The sequence below is a fragment of the Lissotriton vulgaris genome, chromosome 10 (assembly GCF_964263255.1).
Source record: "Lissotriton vulgaris chromosome 10, aLisVul1.2, whole genome shotgun sequence".
Classification (NCBI taxonomy): Eukaryota; Metazoa; Chordata; class Amphibia; order Caudata; family Salamandridae; genus Lissotriton; species Lissotriton vulgaris.
The window spans coordinates 590,949,401-590,966,236 of NC_141698.1; the positions used below are offsets into that span (position 1 = coordinate 590,949,401).

The following is a 16,836-nucleotide window of genomic DNA, read 5'->3' on the forward strand; positions in this document are numbered from 1 at the left end:
GTGTGATGTGAGTGCAACGTGGAAGGTTGAGAGTGAATCCGGCCACCAAGTTCTGAATGGTCTGTAGCCTTCTGGTAAGATTTTTGTTGATCTTGGCATATACGGTTTTCCCATTGTCCAGCCTGCTTATGACCAAGGCATGTATGAAAGCTTTCCGCTGCTGATTGGTAGCCATTTGAAAATCAACTTCAACACCTCAACATATGAAAACATGAGGCATTGACTGCATTGACTTGGGTGGTCATGTCAAGTTTGTTGTCAATGAAGATCCTGAGATTCTTGGCATGGGTGGTGTGGGTGAGTGTCGGTCTGAGCTCTGTCGGCACCATGTGGAAGCCTGCGGTGATGTGCTCTTCCTGAAGATCATGATTTCAGTCTTGTCTGTGTTCAGTTTTAGACAGTTGGTCTTCATCCAGTGGCTTTTTTAGTCATGCGGGCATTGAACTTAATCCAAGTACTGGGTGTCTTGTCCGTGAGGAAGAGAATGAGTTGGGTGTAATTGGCGTAAAAGAGGACATCGCTAAAGGGATCATATATGTGTTGAGGAGGGTCGAGCTGAGTCAGCGGGCAACAGAGGTGTATGGTGGTGGGCTGACTCAATGGGTCTTTTCAGTAAGAATGTAGCAGATCAGACTTCGACGGTGGATAAGTGACCCCGGACGGTTGTTTTCAGCTCCTGTTATGTAAATCACCGGTAAATATCGTATTCAGGTGGATATGGGAATATGAGCACCTCTACCTTCGGCTGCTGGGAGCCAACACATTGAGGATAGCCGATGTACACATACGTTTCGTTTTTTCACCTGAACACTTTCCATACCCCAGAGAAATTCGGATCCTCCGGCCGCCCATGTCATACTTTTTATTCTTCCGGACATCCCTTGAAGTACATAGGCGCCTGTTTTCAGTCAATTGGCCCAATAGTTATTCATTTCATCCTTTAGACACCTAAGGTCAGCTTTTAATTATCAGTGAACCAGTGTCAGCAGCCTGGTATTTGGTACCCTGAGCAGAATCTATTTCTACTCTATCGGAACGAATTGAAAACTTGTGTTTTTACAGCGTACAGAGCCGGTAAAATATGACATATGAACTCTATCTATGAGCTACAGACTGCCTTATGACCACTACATACATTTTGTGCCCTGATGAAGGAGTGTCTAAGTACATGGTACCTCTAAAACACGCATCAGAGCATTTCTGTTGTTAATTTGTGTTTTGTATGTAATTTTTTATGTATGTCGATCTGACTTTAGTATTTATATTGTACTGGTTTTTCACTTTATGGTTGTGTTTTTGTGTTTGTTAATTTGGAGACATGTACAAGTATTGTAAGGCTTTTTATTGTGTGCTGTTGGGGCTCTTTTTCAATGTCTGTACAGTATTCTGATTGTCTTTTATACGTACAATGTTTGAATATGTATTATTGATAATATGAAAAAAATGTATATAAAACAATTATATATATATTCTGATAAATAAATGATTTAATCTACATGTCCTGTGGGGCATATTATTCTGGATACTTAACCAAATTTATAAACATCCTGTGGAGTTAGTTTTTGTGTTTATTTTCCTTGTGTTATCCCTGGTTACTTCCCCACTAAAGCACTTTTTTTCAGGGAACCTCTTATGTATGTTACTACAGATCCATCCGAGTGCTTGTCCTTGGATTTTGATGCCATGTAGGCATTGGATGAGGATGCGGTGGGAGACTGTGTCAAATGCTGTGGAGAGGTCCAGTAGGGTGAGAGTCACTATATCTCCTCTGTCCAGAGACATGTGGATGTCATCCTTGGTGGCAAGGAAGGCACTTTCTGTGTTGTGGTTGAGTCTGAAACAGACTGAGTGGTGTTGAGGTGTTGAGGTGTTGGGATCTTTGAGGTATTCGGTGAGGTGTCTGTTGATTATTTTCTCTAAGTATTTGACCGGGAATGGCAGGGATATTGGTCTGTAGGGTCCACAGAGGGTTTTATCAGCAATTGGAGGACGGTTGCTTGTTTCCAAGCATCTGGGAAGGTTGCGGAAGAGGTGGAGGCAATCAAAATGGATGTGAGCATGGTGCTGATGGGTTGCAGTCCTCTAAAGTAGGCGTGGTGAGGGCAGGGTTCCTATGGGACCCCAGAGTGGATGTACTTAGTTGTGGCAGTGGTTTCTATGGGGTAAGGCTAGGCCATGTAGTTAGCACTGGTTCTTTGGATAAGATTAGTAGTGAGGTAGAAAGTATAGAAAAGTGTATACATCTGTACCGGTGTAGGAAAAGGTTAGCACTGTGTGAATACAATTTATTTTGAGAAAATATACATGAAAATAATAAAATTAGTGAGATTTTTATTTTCCTAACCGTAAATGAGTTACCAAGTGTAAATGTGTGCAAAAGGTGTGTGTAGAATTAGAAAAACAGGTAGGAAATGCAAGTCACAAGTGAATACCCTAAGATTAATCACAAATAATACATAGATCTGCATAGCATCAACAAGCCTTATAATATTTGCATTCATTTGATTTAAAAGCCCAAGACTACCCAAACAGTCTTAAATTATGCACATGCACAGACACAAACTGCCCCTCTAATTATTTTGCGTATTGGTCCCTATAATTTACAGGATCAGGATACAATATGGACTAAGATTAATCAGGAATGTGTCCTACAACATATATTAAAGTACATTGTCAGTAACTTCAGATCAACCTTTTGCTATTTCTTTGTACTCAAGATTAATTGGTTCAGATGCTTTATTTAAAAAAGCATTGGCATAGCCAATAGGTCTCGCCTTTGGGGCCTTATAAGTGTTTTGATATCAAGCACAATATCCTTGGTGCACCAACATTAAGTGTTTCATGGCTAAACAATTCAAAGTCCCAAAGGCGAGACCTATTGGCTATGCCAATACTTGTTTTTTATTGCGAATCGACTACCTCATAGTGTCAATTACCGCATTTACAGATAGTTTTTGCATTATATCCCGCAATGTGCCTGAACGTAATTATTGTAACTGTTATTTGCTGTACCCTTGTATCATGCTACTGCTGTAACGCACTCTGGTGCCTTCAGGTCATGTCCGCACTATATAAAATTGCAAAAATAAAAATCGTACAACGCCTGTGGCAAGAAAAGCTCCATCACAAAATGCGTTCTTTTGTTTTTTTTCCCACACGCTGTACTGTACTTGAAGCTGTGTTTTCTTGTACTGTCAGTTGTCCTGGATCTCCTTCGTAATTTAGACTGCAGACAACTGGAAGGGGGAGCCACCCGAGGCTCAATAAAGAAGATTATAGTAATATGCTCGTGAAAATCAAGCCTTTGTGGCTAGCGGTGGCTCATGCCTCCCGGGCTGGAGCTTGCACCAGGAGCAGCAGGACCTTCCCCGTGAGGCTGACCTCTGCACCAAGAACGCAGTATCGCATTGGTATTCTGAGCATGGCGCTGTTCACAAATTCCATCACCCGGAGCTCGGACCCTGCCAGGGAGGCCAGCGCCACGGACCGTCCGAGGCTCCGAGCTGAGTGAACGAGGCAGCGGACGGAGCGTGAGGAAGACAAGGGAACAGAGGCGAGGGAAAGAGGACTAGATGAAGGAAAGAAACACGAGAGAAGACGCAGGATGCGAAGGATAGGAAGGGAGTTGAAAGAAGGGGAAGTAGATGAGGGAAAGAAGAAGGAGTGAAGGGAGGGAATAGAAATGAAGTAAAGGGAAAAGAGCAGAAAGCGGTAAGCCAAAACAAGCAACAAAAAGACATGCAGCTCTGAGACGCGCTTTGTGGTGGGGAGGGGGAGGAGCATTGAGTGGTGCGCGTGTGCGCGCAACGGCAAAAGTGAAAGTAGGCTGGCGAGTGGTGTACGATGTGTGCAGACCATGACGAGAGAGGAAAGCCAGATGGCACCCTGCTCCTCATTGTGCTTGTAACCGCACACTCTATGTCATCCAAAAAGCTGTGGTCAGCTTTTTAAAGCCCACAAACTAAATGTCTTGCAGAGCAGCGCATACGCTGGCTCAGGCGAGATAAAAAAAAAGGCTATCTTATGTGGTGTTACTAGCCATTCTCTTAATTATCCTTGCTTTTCTGAAAACAACTGAAATAATTTTTCTCTAAATTTTGGAAACATTTACAAAACATAAAAGAAAACTGTAATGACAACTTCACATTTTCCGTCCATCTTTACCACTAAACAAACCCAGGCTACCTTAAAATCAGCATGGTTATCTGCATTTCTTTTCTATTTTACCATAAAACCTTAATGAGTCCAATAGATCTTACCTTTCTTGATTGGCTGCCTGTTCGAAAATGCAAGTGGAGTCACTAAAAATTTTGTTTCGGCTATTGGTACCCAGTGGTGCAGAATTTTAACTGTCCAAACTCCAGGCCGAAGTGGCAAGTTTAGAGGCGGCTTGTAATGAGTGTATTCCGCACTGGATTCAATTAGGATGTCATATGTTGCTGCAATTACATTAATAGGATCAACCCAGATCATAGTAACGGTTACATTAGGTCCCTTTCCCCATTTCTGCATTCCAATTGGTTCATCCATTGGTCCAATGAGTCCTCCAAAATTACGAAATAATCTTTCTTTAGCATCCCAGTCACTTCCAATCTGAAAAAGAGAAGAACATTGCATGTCAATGCATCAAGTGATATACATATATTCAAAGGGAGAGCCTGAGAAGGTATTTGGCAAGCTGTATCAGCGAACATGAAACATCTTTTTTTTTGTCGTTCACTTTTTCAACTGCTCTCCTAAAAGCGAATTATTAATTTTAGGGACATACATTAATTTAGAAGCATTCCTGTTTTTCACATATGCTTATATCAAACAACAAACTATGCTATATATGTGTAAGACAGAACTCTAATTTTAGAAACTCTTTCATTTCTTTTTTAACAACAAGCTCAGAACCAAAACACACACACAGACTTCACAATAAAGCCCAGCCCAAAAACAAATGGTGGTAATTAATGCATATAAATGTACCAACGTTTTCAAGAGTGGTATTAACTAAGTTGGTTCAGTGAGCATAAATGGAAGAGCATCAGCTCAGCATATTCATATTACACATTGTAATATATGACGGCAGCGAAGAGGCAGTCGGGTCCAAGTTCCTCTTCTCAAATGTAGGGGGCAGATGAGGAACGCTGAATGAATATGTCACATTCTGGAACATATTGTGTTGTTACAAAATGCGCTGCCAGAACCAGCAGAAGCTGCCTAAAGGGCTCAGGGATTCAGTTTGGCTCTTTGCACCAATCACAGAGCAGAATGTGCTGATCACCCTAAACTCTTATACAAAAGACATTCCATGAGGAAGGAGCAGGCAAACTGAAGCATGCTAATTAATATGCTGTTCATATGAAAATCAAGCATGCTCTCATTTGTATCAGGAGTGCCTTCAAGCAGATGTATCAATGCCCTCTCATGAACAGAATGGCACACAAGGTGCACCATAGCATTTGGCATTATAGAAGGAGAAGTGTGTGTGTACAATGTGTGTTTGGCAAACTAAATGTTATTAAACGAGAGGTTGTACTGGATTATGGGCCCTGTACACAGTATGTTTATGATAATGTTAAAACTTGATGATCTCCAGTGTACAGACACCAAGGGGTCTATTAGGATGGTGGGTAGATGGGCGCCGCCAGTCCGGTGGTAGCCATCCGCCCGCGATAGAAACACGGAAAACCGCTGGTCTGGCGGTGTGATTTTCCACCCGCCACTTTTCCGCTGGTTGCAGTCCGCCCGCTTGCCTGGCAGGCGGAACTGGACCGCTACAGTTGTGGTGGATCAGGGCCAAGCACCGCCGACACGATTATGATGCCGGCGGTAGCCAGCCTCTCCGCTGCAGTGGAACCGCCATTGAAAGGGTGGCGGAGACATGTTTTGGGGGCCCATTGTGGGCCCCCAATGTGTTAGGGGGTGTGGGTGCACAGGTGGGGGTACCCATGGTACCCCCTACATTTCCCTGTGCCAGGAGGCAGGCACTGTGCAGTGCTTGCCACACAGTACAGGGAGATGCAGGACATGCTCCGTTTAACATTGCGGTGGTGCTGCTGGCAGCAGTGACTGCCGCAATGGTAATCAACTGAATCTGACCGCCTTGGTCGGATTTCGACTGCGGAGCATCCTAATTGAACCGGCGGCTATGCTGCAGTCCTTGCGGATGGTCTTTTCCCGCTATCATGGCGGTTGGGGAGGTTTTCCGACCACCATCATAATAGACCTCCAAGTTCCAGAATCATAATGATGTTAGGGAGATAGCTATCATTCTTTCCAGGTACTTCAAGCTGGCCTTTTAAGTATTCCATTCAATGACATATGTTTTATTTTGTACCACTCTTCACAGTAGATTAACCAAATGGTATACTCAATGTTTTGGCACTTATGAAGTGAGAGTCCCTCTTGTAGCATCCACCTCACCTCGGGAGCTCGCAAATGACTATGCCACACATTCAGCTCTGTAGCACATGTCTTTATTGCTCAGCATGCAACTGCTAACTGAACGCACTACATCTTAAACTTTATTGACCACACACCGACACACCCAGATACCTCCCAAATGATTACGTAACTTTGTAAGGAGTTTGGCAAGAACCACAAAGATCCTACTGCATATGATCACACAACACTACATCTCCCCTTTTATTAAATTAAATGTATGGAGAACATATATACATTGAGTTGAACGAGGTGAAGGAGTTGCACAGTCATATGGCTTCGTAGATGTAGACTCAGATGCTTGACTTGGGCAAACAGGTGGACTTGTCTCACTCATGACGCCTGTAGCTGAAGAACATTGAGGCAGATGCTTGAAATGTGATGAGTCTTGTAATGGACTTTCCAGCATGTTGAGTGGTCCTTTCCTTGTCATGACTCTCAATGGACCAGCATTAAATGGGGCATTAGACTTGCATTTCCCTTTTTTTTTTTACTTGAACCCGGCCTGCCTCTTTGAAAAATGGGTCCCTAGGGCCTCTGCTCTTATCTGCATAGTTCTTCATCTTGCTTTTGTGAGAATTGTGTGTGCAAAGAATCAATGTCCATTACTCGGCTTAAAGTCCATTGTGGTAGCTTTGTACCAATGGTTCTCCCAACCAGCAATGTGGCAGGGCTTTCACTTGTTGTAGAATGGAGAGTTGACCGAACAGCTTGAAATAAGGCTGACCTGAGATCAATTCCTTAAAGTGCAACTCACTGAACGACTTTCTTCAGGGTGCCCATAAATCGTTCAAAAATGCCAATTGCCTGTGGACAGAGAGGTGTGCTTTATTGATGCTTGACATTCAAGCAACTAGGAAAGTCTTTAAACTCTCTGCAATTGAACAGTGGACCATTGTCAGATTTGAAAATGGTAGGAACACCCCATGCTGCAAAAATATCATCCAGCTCTTGATGACCTCGTCATGAGCATGAGTGGTCAATGATAAATCTTCCACTAATGAAAAAAGTGAGTACACATCAATACCTACCATTATTTAAGGCTCCTGAGAAATCAACTGCAATTTTTTCCCATATGTGTTTAGGAAGGTCAGACATATTTAGCAGATGCTGCATTGTCTTGAGAGATAAGCAGCTACACAGGTTACATGCTTTCAACTCCTCAACGTGTTTATCAAGGTGAGGAAACCCCAATCTGTCACTGTGTACTTTCTTGGTGGCTACAATGCCACAATGTCCTTTGTGCGCCCGTACTATGACTTGTTGCCTCAAGCTCTCTGGTATGGCAATCCTCAAACCTCTTACTATTGAGTGACAGAAAGTTCTTTCCATACATTTTTGAATTTTTTATATTCAATGCCATTTGTAAGATGACGATTATGCTTTATTCATGATTTTATTGCAGCAATGTCCTTCAGTGTAAGCATGTCTCTGTCTGTGTTGGTAACAGCAAGGCAATGCTCAATGGTTAGAGCTGCAGGGGTGCTGGACTTTGTTATAAACATAATATACTCTTCAGTCACTTTAGACATTGCACTGTGATGCTGTAATGGCACCCGTGAGAAGTAATCTGATTTTGATCCTTCCCCGGCCTATGCACAACAGTGTAATCATACTCTTGCAATCTCAACCCCCATCTCTCGATGCGAAGGGACATCTTGGCTTTCAGATTTCCAAAAATGGTGAGCAAATCTTGGTGGTCAGTGACAAAGGTGAAATGCTATCCATACAGAAATGCATGAAAAAGCCAACACTACAGCCAGGCCCTCTTTTTCTGACTGAGAAAAGGCATGTTCAGTCTGAGATAGAATTCTGTTAGCATAGGCCAAAATGTGTCTCTGAGCATTCAGATGTCCATTGAATTGAGCAAGGATCATGCCCAACCATACCGAGCTTGCATCCACTATGTTTCCAGTATGTAACTTTGGACCAAAATAAGCCATTTCAGTAGAATTTTCACATATTTCTTTGATTTCCTTGAAATTTTAGTCACAGTCAGAGGACCACTGGAAGGGAATATTCTTCTTTGTCAACTCGCTTTAGACCTGGCACCATTGGCGTGGGTCTCTCTTCCATTTTTTTGCTGTTGCCTCCTGTGTTTTTGCTATGTTTTGCTGGTCTAGGTGCTTTGGGCACTTTGCCACTCCTGTTCAGTGCCAAAGTGTAAGTGCTACCTGTTGTAAATTGACTCCATTATTGAATTATTTGATTTACTTGTCAGACCCTCGTACAGAGGATCATGTGTGCCCAGGGCCTGTAAATCAAATGCTGCTGGTGGGCTTGCAGCACTGATTGTGCCACCCACAGGAGTAGCTTGTAAAATGTGGCTCAGGACTGCTATTGTAGAGCCTGTGTGCAGTCTGGGACTGCCATGTCGACTTGGCGAGTGCACACACTTGCCAGTCCCTAAACCTTCCATTTTCTTCATGTTAATCACCCCTAACGGCAGGGTGTATGTAAAAGGTAGGACATGCCCTGGTGTGTGTGGCAAGTCCTGATAGTGAATTACAGCCAATTTAGTTTTTCACTAATGCAAGGCTACCTGTTCCCATAGGCCAGAATGAGCAGTTTAATTATAACAACTTCTAATCCTAACTGACCCAGGAAACAAGGTAGAAAAACGAATTTAGTATGCCTGAACTCAGATTGTTAAAATACATCTTTTAGTGAGGGTGATTTTTATATTCAGTGTTTGAAAATACCACTTTTAGAATGTAGGTATTTTCTTGCCTAACCATCCAGTATGCCTCTGCTAGGTTTGTGTATTCCATGTCTGGTTTGTGAGTGACAGGGGGCTGCAGAGGGCCTTGGCTCCAGGAGTCTGATGGGCCAGGGCTGGGCTGAATAGGTCCTGCATTGAATAGAGAGTAGGGGGAGGAGTTTTCCTTTCTTTTGCCTGAGCCTTCATAGAATAGAGAGCAGGGGGTGGAGTTTCTCTTTCAGCTATATGGCCCAGGTCTGCTTTCAACAATGCTGTCTTCACCTCCTGCCAGGAAGCTGCACCAAGGATGACAGAACTGGTTTTGACTAGGTACAGACACTATCTGCCTTCAGGGAACAAAGGATTTAGTAGTATAAATATCGGGGCCCTGACCCCAGAACTTTAGATCACTTCTGGGAGTCAAGACAAACCATTGCCAAGGAGAGAAACCAAGAAAGCTAAAGGAGGAGACTGCTGCTGTGCTTTTTGCTATCTGGGGTTGGCTTGCAGTGGTTACTTATTGCCAAGGAAAGGAGAAGAGGAACTTTGTGTGTACTTTATCATCTTGAGGAAGATCTCCAAGGGCTTGAAGCTTAGCTTGCCTCCTGTTCTGAAGTCTCAGGGACACAAAGACATCACCACCAGCTCCCCTGAATTTTCTTGCTGGGAATCCTACCTGCAGAGAGGTGCTGCTGCTGTTTTTGGGTCCTCTAGAGAGTGCGTCTCGCTGGGAGCAGGAAGCACGACGCAATGAGGAAGAAGAATGTCGCCGCCTCAGCTGTTACCGTCATATCGCCGAAGAAGCATGCCGCTGCAGCTGTTTGCCAACGCATCGCCGAAGAAGCGTGTTGCATCACCGAAGAAGCATTTCGCATTACCAGAGAAGCGTGTCGCCACCACAGGGGTTGCCGTCGCATCACTGGAGAAGCGTGTCGCAAGGCCTGTCCCGGCTCAAGAGTTTACCCAGTTCGCCACACGGCCATGTGCATGCATCGCATCCACGTTGTCGCATCACATCAAAGACGTAATTTTGTCGCATCGCACTGGATCGTTGCATCACATTGAGGCGCCATCTTGTTGCATCGCACCGGGATGCAGTAAGAAACCAAGCATCAACTCCCCACGCAGTAAGAAAGCGGCGTGTCAACTCCCCTGCACAGCAGTAAGAAACTGACGCATCCACTCCCCTGAGTGTAAGAAATGGAGCATTACCTTCCCTGTAACACTTTTGTTTGTTTTGCGTGATGCATCCAAGGTACTCTGAGAGTAAAGTGTTGCATTTACCAACTACATATAACTAAGCTATTTCTACCATTTTAAAGTCATATTCTTGATACTGTATTGTGGATTTTTGTCGTTTGGTCTTGTGTTAAGTCTAGTAAAGATTATTTATTTTTCTAAACTGGTGTGGTGTCCATTTGTAATGTTTTCACTGTATTATTGTATGTGTTCACAAATGCTTTACACTCTGCCTCTGGGATAAGCCTGTCTGCTCATGTCAAGCTACCAAGGAGGTGAGCAGGGGTTATTTTAGGAGTGTATCCCCTTTCCCTGACCAGAAGCAAGGGTCCCTATTTGGACAAAGGTGAAACCATTACCAACTAGAGACCCCCATTTCTAACAACTTTCTTAATAGGGCACTCACAAAGGCAAAGTCATGAATGAGGATGACAATGCTTGTACTTTTTTAGGGTAAGGAGTCATTCCCCTTTCAGAAAAAATATGGCAAGAATTTGAGTTTATTCTTGTGAAAATCACACTTTCTGAACTTAAAATGAGACCTGCATCAGTGAGTAGATGGCATACTTGTGGAAGAACTTCGTCATGCTCCTCACATGTGGCCCTCTAACATTAGCATATCATCACTGTAATTAAATGCTAGTGGGACAGGTTGAATTATTCGGCAAACAGCTGCAGCCGCTGAAGGCAAGTACGCTGGAGCCTAGTGGGGGATTTCGACAGACGATGTGGGGGGAAAATTATTTATTTAATTTTCCCTCTTCATCGTCCATCGAAATCCCCCCACTGGGTCCCATCGCTCTTACCTGCACCGGCTGCAGCTGTTGGCGAATGACATCCTGAAAGATTTCTGCAGCCGACGAGACACCAAAGCTGAGTCTTTTGTATCTGAACAAACCAACATGAGTTGAAAAAGTAGTAATGTAACTACAGTTCTCTTCCAGCTCGAGTTGATGGTATCCTATGTTCAAATGAAGACAGGAGAATACTTTTGCGCCATTTAGCTGTGTAATTGTGTCCGCTAGGTGTGGACCTGAAAGTCTTTCTCTCTTAATTGCTTTGTTGGACTGGAACAAAGTTGAATACTATATTTAGTCGTTAACCTGTCTTTTTATAGCATTCGAAGACTATTTTATGCCAATTTTAGTATTCAATAGTGTTCTTTTTTGGAAGGCTAGTGCATGAAGACTACTGATATGTGAGTGGTACTTCTTGAATACTAACAGCATACTAAGCACATACTTATTTGTAATTGCATAGTCTTCATTTACAATGCAGAACATTTAGTGAATACAGACAATTTGAATACTACTGGACTTTACCCAGACTACTATTAACATTCTGTTCAAGCTGCATGCTGAATGGTGATCGGTGCCTTATTTATTATACTATTTTTATGCCTGATTTATTATACTATTGTGGTGTTTGTGTAGTATAGGGTAGTGTTTTATGGTTTAGGGTAGCATTGGGGGATCGTAGAAGGTTAGTGATTGAGTGTAGAGACTGGACTGGGGGTTGGTGTAGGGTTGTGCTGGTGTTTTAGGATTTAGGGTTGTGTTGTGGTGTTTGTGTAGTGTAGGGTAGTGTTTTAGGTTTAAGGATAGTGCTTGGGGGTCGTGCAGGGTAGTGTTTGAGTGTGGGGACCGGACTGGAGCTCTGGGGAAGGTAATGCTGGGGGTAGTGTTTTAGGGTTTAGGGTAGTGTTGTGGTGTTTGTGTAGTGTATGGTAGTGTTTTAGGATTTAGGGTAGTGCTGGTGGTCATGCAGGGTAGTGTTTGAGTGTGGAGACCAGACTGGGGTCTGGTCATGCTGGGGGTAGTGTTTTAGGGTTTAGGGTAGTGTTGTGGTGTTTGTGTAGTGTAGGGTAGTGTTTTAGGGTTTAGGGTAGTGCTGGGGGGTCGTGCAGGGTAGTGTTTGAGTGTAGGGACCGGACTGGGGGTCAGGGGAGAGTCATGCTGGGGTAGTGTTTTAGGGTTTAGGGTAGTGTTGTGGTGTTTGTGTAGTGTAGGGTAGTGTTTTAGGGTTTAGGGTAGTGCTGGGGGGTTGTGCAGGGTAGTGTTTGAAAGTGGGGACCGGACTGGAGGTCGGGGAGGGTCGTGCTGGCAACCCTACTTTGTATTCATTTTGATGAAATTCATTCTCACTCTATGTCAGTAATTCTAACATACAAATGTAAGGTATAGGCAGAGTTACAAGGGGTACTAGAAACTGAATAAAAAATTAAGCCTCTGGAACTAGTTTACCAAGGTATGCAAATATGCAAATGGTCCTTAAAGACCTGTGAAAAACTTGGGCGATAAGACATCAGACACTGCCCAGCCGAACCCACAGCTCCACATGAGACACATGGTGCGGGGCAAATGATTGACCCTCATAAAGAGGACAGAACAGTTGTGTATAAATTCAATACCATTATTTTTTTCAGTGTTGTATAGCACAAAGTCACTTAAATGATTATTATTAGGGTTTAGCAAGGCTTTAGGTGGGCCGGGGCCTGCCGTTGCTGTGATCACCTGCAGTTCTGAAAAGTAGATGCCGAGACGGGTCTCTATCGGGCTCTCCATTTTTGACCTTACCGTCGGCATGAAAAAAAATCTTACATCTACAGCAATAATACCCTTCACATGAAGGGTTTTCAGGAGGGCAGTGCTGCATGAAGGATTTACAGGAAGGCAGCGCTGCATGAAGGTTTTTCAGGAGGGCAGCGCTGCATGAAGGATTTACAGGAGGGCAGCGCTGCATGAAGGTTTTTCAGGAGGGCAGCGCTGCATGAAGGATTTACAGGAGGGCAGCACTGCATGAAGGATTTACAGAAGGGCAGCTGTGCATTAGGTGCTGCTGGAGGAAGCACTGCAGGAGTTCGGCTGAAAGGTTGCAATATTTGTCCTGTGATTAAAGATAGCGCCGCTTCAGGGGGTACTGCTTCAAGGCAGCACTGGATGATGTATTTGCTTTAGGACAGCTCTGCATGGAATTATTGGTTTAAGAGCAGTACTGAATGGGCTGTGCCTCATGCCAACACTGCATTAGTTTAGCTTGAGAGCAGTAGAGCACTGCATTCCTTTTGTTTGAGGCTTGCTGTGCTTCAGAATTCTGCTAATGTGTGACTGTCTCTGCATCCTGCCCATGGATAGCACTCCGGTCAGGTCATAGGGCTATTCTACATTGGAAGCTCCTTTGTTGCTCTTTTGCTGGGCAGAACGTTGTGTTAACGGATGTTTCTCCCCATCTCTTTCAGACCGGGCACTTTGATGTAACTTCAAAGATACTAGTTTCTTTCACAGTCTCACCATGTCACAACTGAAGCATTTTCAATGTTATTTACAACGAGGCTATAGTTTTTGCTTATTTATCTTATGCAACTAATATGCGTTGACAAAGCTAAATAGTCCTGACTTTTAAGTATGATGTTACTTGTTGTTTTATATATCTGGATCCAATGACAAAAGCAGCAAAATACCAGTCGGGCGGTATGCCAACACAGTTTTTCTCATTGCGTGTTTTTAATCTACACCCTTAATTACATCGGCCACACCCCTTTGAGAGACACCGGCCCCCAGTTTTTTCATCCCACTTAAACCCCTGGGATTGAGGCTGCTAAACTATTATTACATGATAAAACACAGCCTGGGTGTTACCTATGCGTGCCTCAGCCACACTCTCTGCTGTAATTTCTAATATATATATGTTTCCCTCGTCTTCACTCCTTCATTTTGCTTGTGAGAAAGTGTCACTCATAGTCTTTGAAATGTCACTCATAACTACACTGAAAATATGAAAATGTCACACATGGCAGCTATGGATGTCGCAGGAATAAGATTGGAGCAGGTTGTCTGCGCCAATGCTCAATGGCCGCCAGGTTAATTAGTGCACCGTCCATTTTTGTAGTCTGTTTTCTGCTTCACTTATCTAGATGTTTTGCATTAGATTCGGAATGGAAGCGGAAGTGCAGTTCAAGTGTGGGCAAGGGAAAGAGAGAAAGAGTTCAGTGTGCCAGGCAGTGCTCGTGTTTGGATTCGGTGCTATGGGCTCACTGCAGAGGGGACAAGCAGTCTTCCATTTTGTTGGTATTTTTACTGAAGATTGGAACAGGGGAGAGACGGGTGTGATTCCTGCCTCTATTCAACCCTTTGGTACTTTGGGAAAGTGCTGGGCTTTGTTTGAAAGGCCATTTAATTGCAGCCATTGACGCAGTATTTTATAAGGTGGCAGAGGTGGATAGTGGATGTAATGTATTCATGAGGTCTGCCTCTCCGTTGCGATTTTTAACAATCAGCCTATTTAGGTCTCGCCTGAGCCAGCGCATGAGCTGCTTTGGGTGAGACATTTAGTAGAGCTCTGAGAAATACTACTTGCCGGAGATCAGCTTGCTAGAACGTGCACAAGAGTGCGCTCGACGTGCACAACTGTTGCGGCTTCTGGCGCTCGTGAAAGCTTTCCCCTACCCCCAGCTGGCATGCAGCTTCTTTGATCCAGCGGGCGTGAATGCGCGCGCACATAACTGCCGTTTGAGCCCTTGATCGCGATCACTTTCACATTCGCTGCCGCGCGGCGTGTGCCTTTCACGGCCGTGCAGCCAATGCTTGTCTCCCTTTCCTCTCCTTCCCCATTGTGCTTATTTTCGCTCCCAATGCCTGTTCTCTTCTTCCCCAACTCCATAGTTCTCCGCTTCATTACTCTCTCCTCTATTTCTCATCTCTTTTTCTCCCTGCGTTGTTCCTTCCTCTTGTTCTTCATCTTTCTCTTATCCATGCACCCATCTTCTCATCTCTCTTTCATCCTCTCTCCTTTCTCCTTCTCTGACCGGTTCTCCCACCCCCACCATGTTCCCATTCTCTTGCTCCTTCTTCCGTCCTCTCTTCTTCTCCTTCATCCCGCCTCTTCTCTCTTCGCCTGTCATCTCTCTCTCTCTCTCTACCACCCCTTCTATCTCTTTCCCTTCATGCCCATGCCGCTTCCTCCCTTGGACTCCCTTCCCCCCACGCCTTTTGCTCAGTTACGCTGTATGCAGGAGGATTTTCTGCTCTGTTGCTCCGAGCAGTGTATGATAGTAGAAAATGAAGAAAATTGTAAGTAGAATAAATCAGCATCTGTCAGGGTGTGTGTAAACAGTGAATCGGATGAGGGGACATTTGAACCGATCAAGGAGAAGTCGCTTTCACAGCCGGCAAATGGTGCTCGGAAAACAAGACGCCTGGAGAGGGCCTGGTGCCAGAGTGTGTGTGCTTGTGTGGAGACAAACACATATGTGACGGCACTTGGACAGGTGTTTTCTTGTGCTAGCTCCGTACTGGGAAGGGATCTTTATCCACCTCAAACACTCCACTCTTGAACATGGGTCTGCACCCCTGTGAAAAGTCTTCACCAATATAAGAAGCCGCCTTCTTCCACCAGCAGTAACATTATTGAGTGAGTCCCACCCCCTTAGGCAGGAAAACCCACTTCAACAGGTAGCTGGTCCAATGGAAAGGGAAGCCTCCTCCAGCTTGATTTGGGTGAGGGATTCTGGTTCTCTGGGTCAGAAATCAAACCTTGTTGAGACTCTGTTATTTTTCCCCAAGAAAGACTATGTGTTTATGGGCATGATTTTGACCCCCCTAACAAGGGTCTCTCGTACCACTTGAACAGTAAAATTCATCTTCTTTGGGATGAACAACTGTTGCGTGAAAGACTAGCCCCATAAGTGGAAAACTCATTTTCCTTGAGTAGAAACTCTACGGCTCTGATCAGGACAGAGTTTAATAATTCTAATCCCTTTGCAAACCCTTGTTTGCACTTTGCACAAGATCAACACTATTAGTTGTTCTGCAATACACACCCCAACCCCCGACACACAATTTTTCCCCATGTAAATTTCAAACCTGGAAAAATGTTACGAAGGAGGAAAACCCGTTAAATATTGAGACAATCGGACTTCAGTGTGGAAAGCACAATCAGAGGTATTTACCACACTGTATTCCTGTATTACTGTATTCCACAGTGTTAGTATGTTTGGAATTCCTTCTTGCACTTAAAAGAAAATCTGAATTTGAGTGCCCACTCAGTGCACTCACTGCAATCCCCCTTTTATAATACCAAAAAACGAACTACAGCATCAGGCCTATGTGTAGATTATTGAGAGGTTCTTATGGAGCTCAGCAAAGTTTTGTCAAACACACTAAACTAAAATTCAACAGATCCCTTTAATCTGCTTTAATATAGAGTAGGTCGACATAAGTTGGGTGTGGTACTAACATATAAGAAGTGAGCAGACTCACAAATTAGAAACCTTAGGACCTAATCCAAAATGTTTTGTTGGGTTAAATCTCTAACCAATTATTAAGGAACAGACTGTAGGCCAATTTAACAAATGTGATAATAATTATTAGGAAATTCCAGCTCGTAGTTATAATAGATGTCAAAAGAACTATCACATTTTAAGAGTGCAAATACAGCTGTAGGAATAAGGTGGATGTTATAATAATGGC

At 43.9% G+C, this 16,836-nt stretch overlaps 1 protein-coding gene across 1 annotated transcript in view; it reads right to left on the reverse strand.

The window, feature by feature from the left end:
* XYLT1 (xylosyltransferase 1) overlaps window positions 1-16,836 on the reverse strand; it is a 661,442-nt gene that overhangs the window by 21,477 nt on the left and 623,129 nt on the right. The window contains exon 10 of the mRNA XM_086941433.1: window positions 4,260-4,593. Coding sequence (XP_086797559.1) covers window positions 4,260-4,593 — 334 coding nt within the window. The remainder of the gene's footprint in view (window positions 1-4,259; window positions 4,594-16,836) is intronic.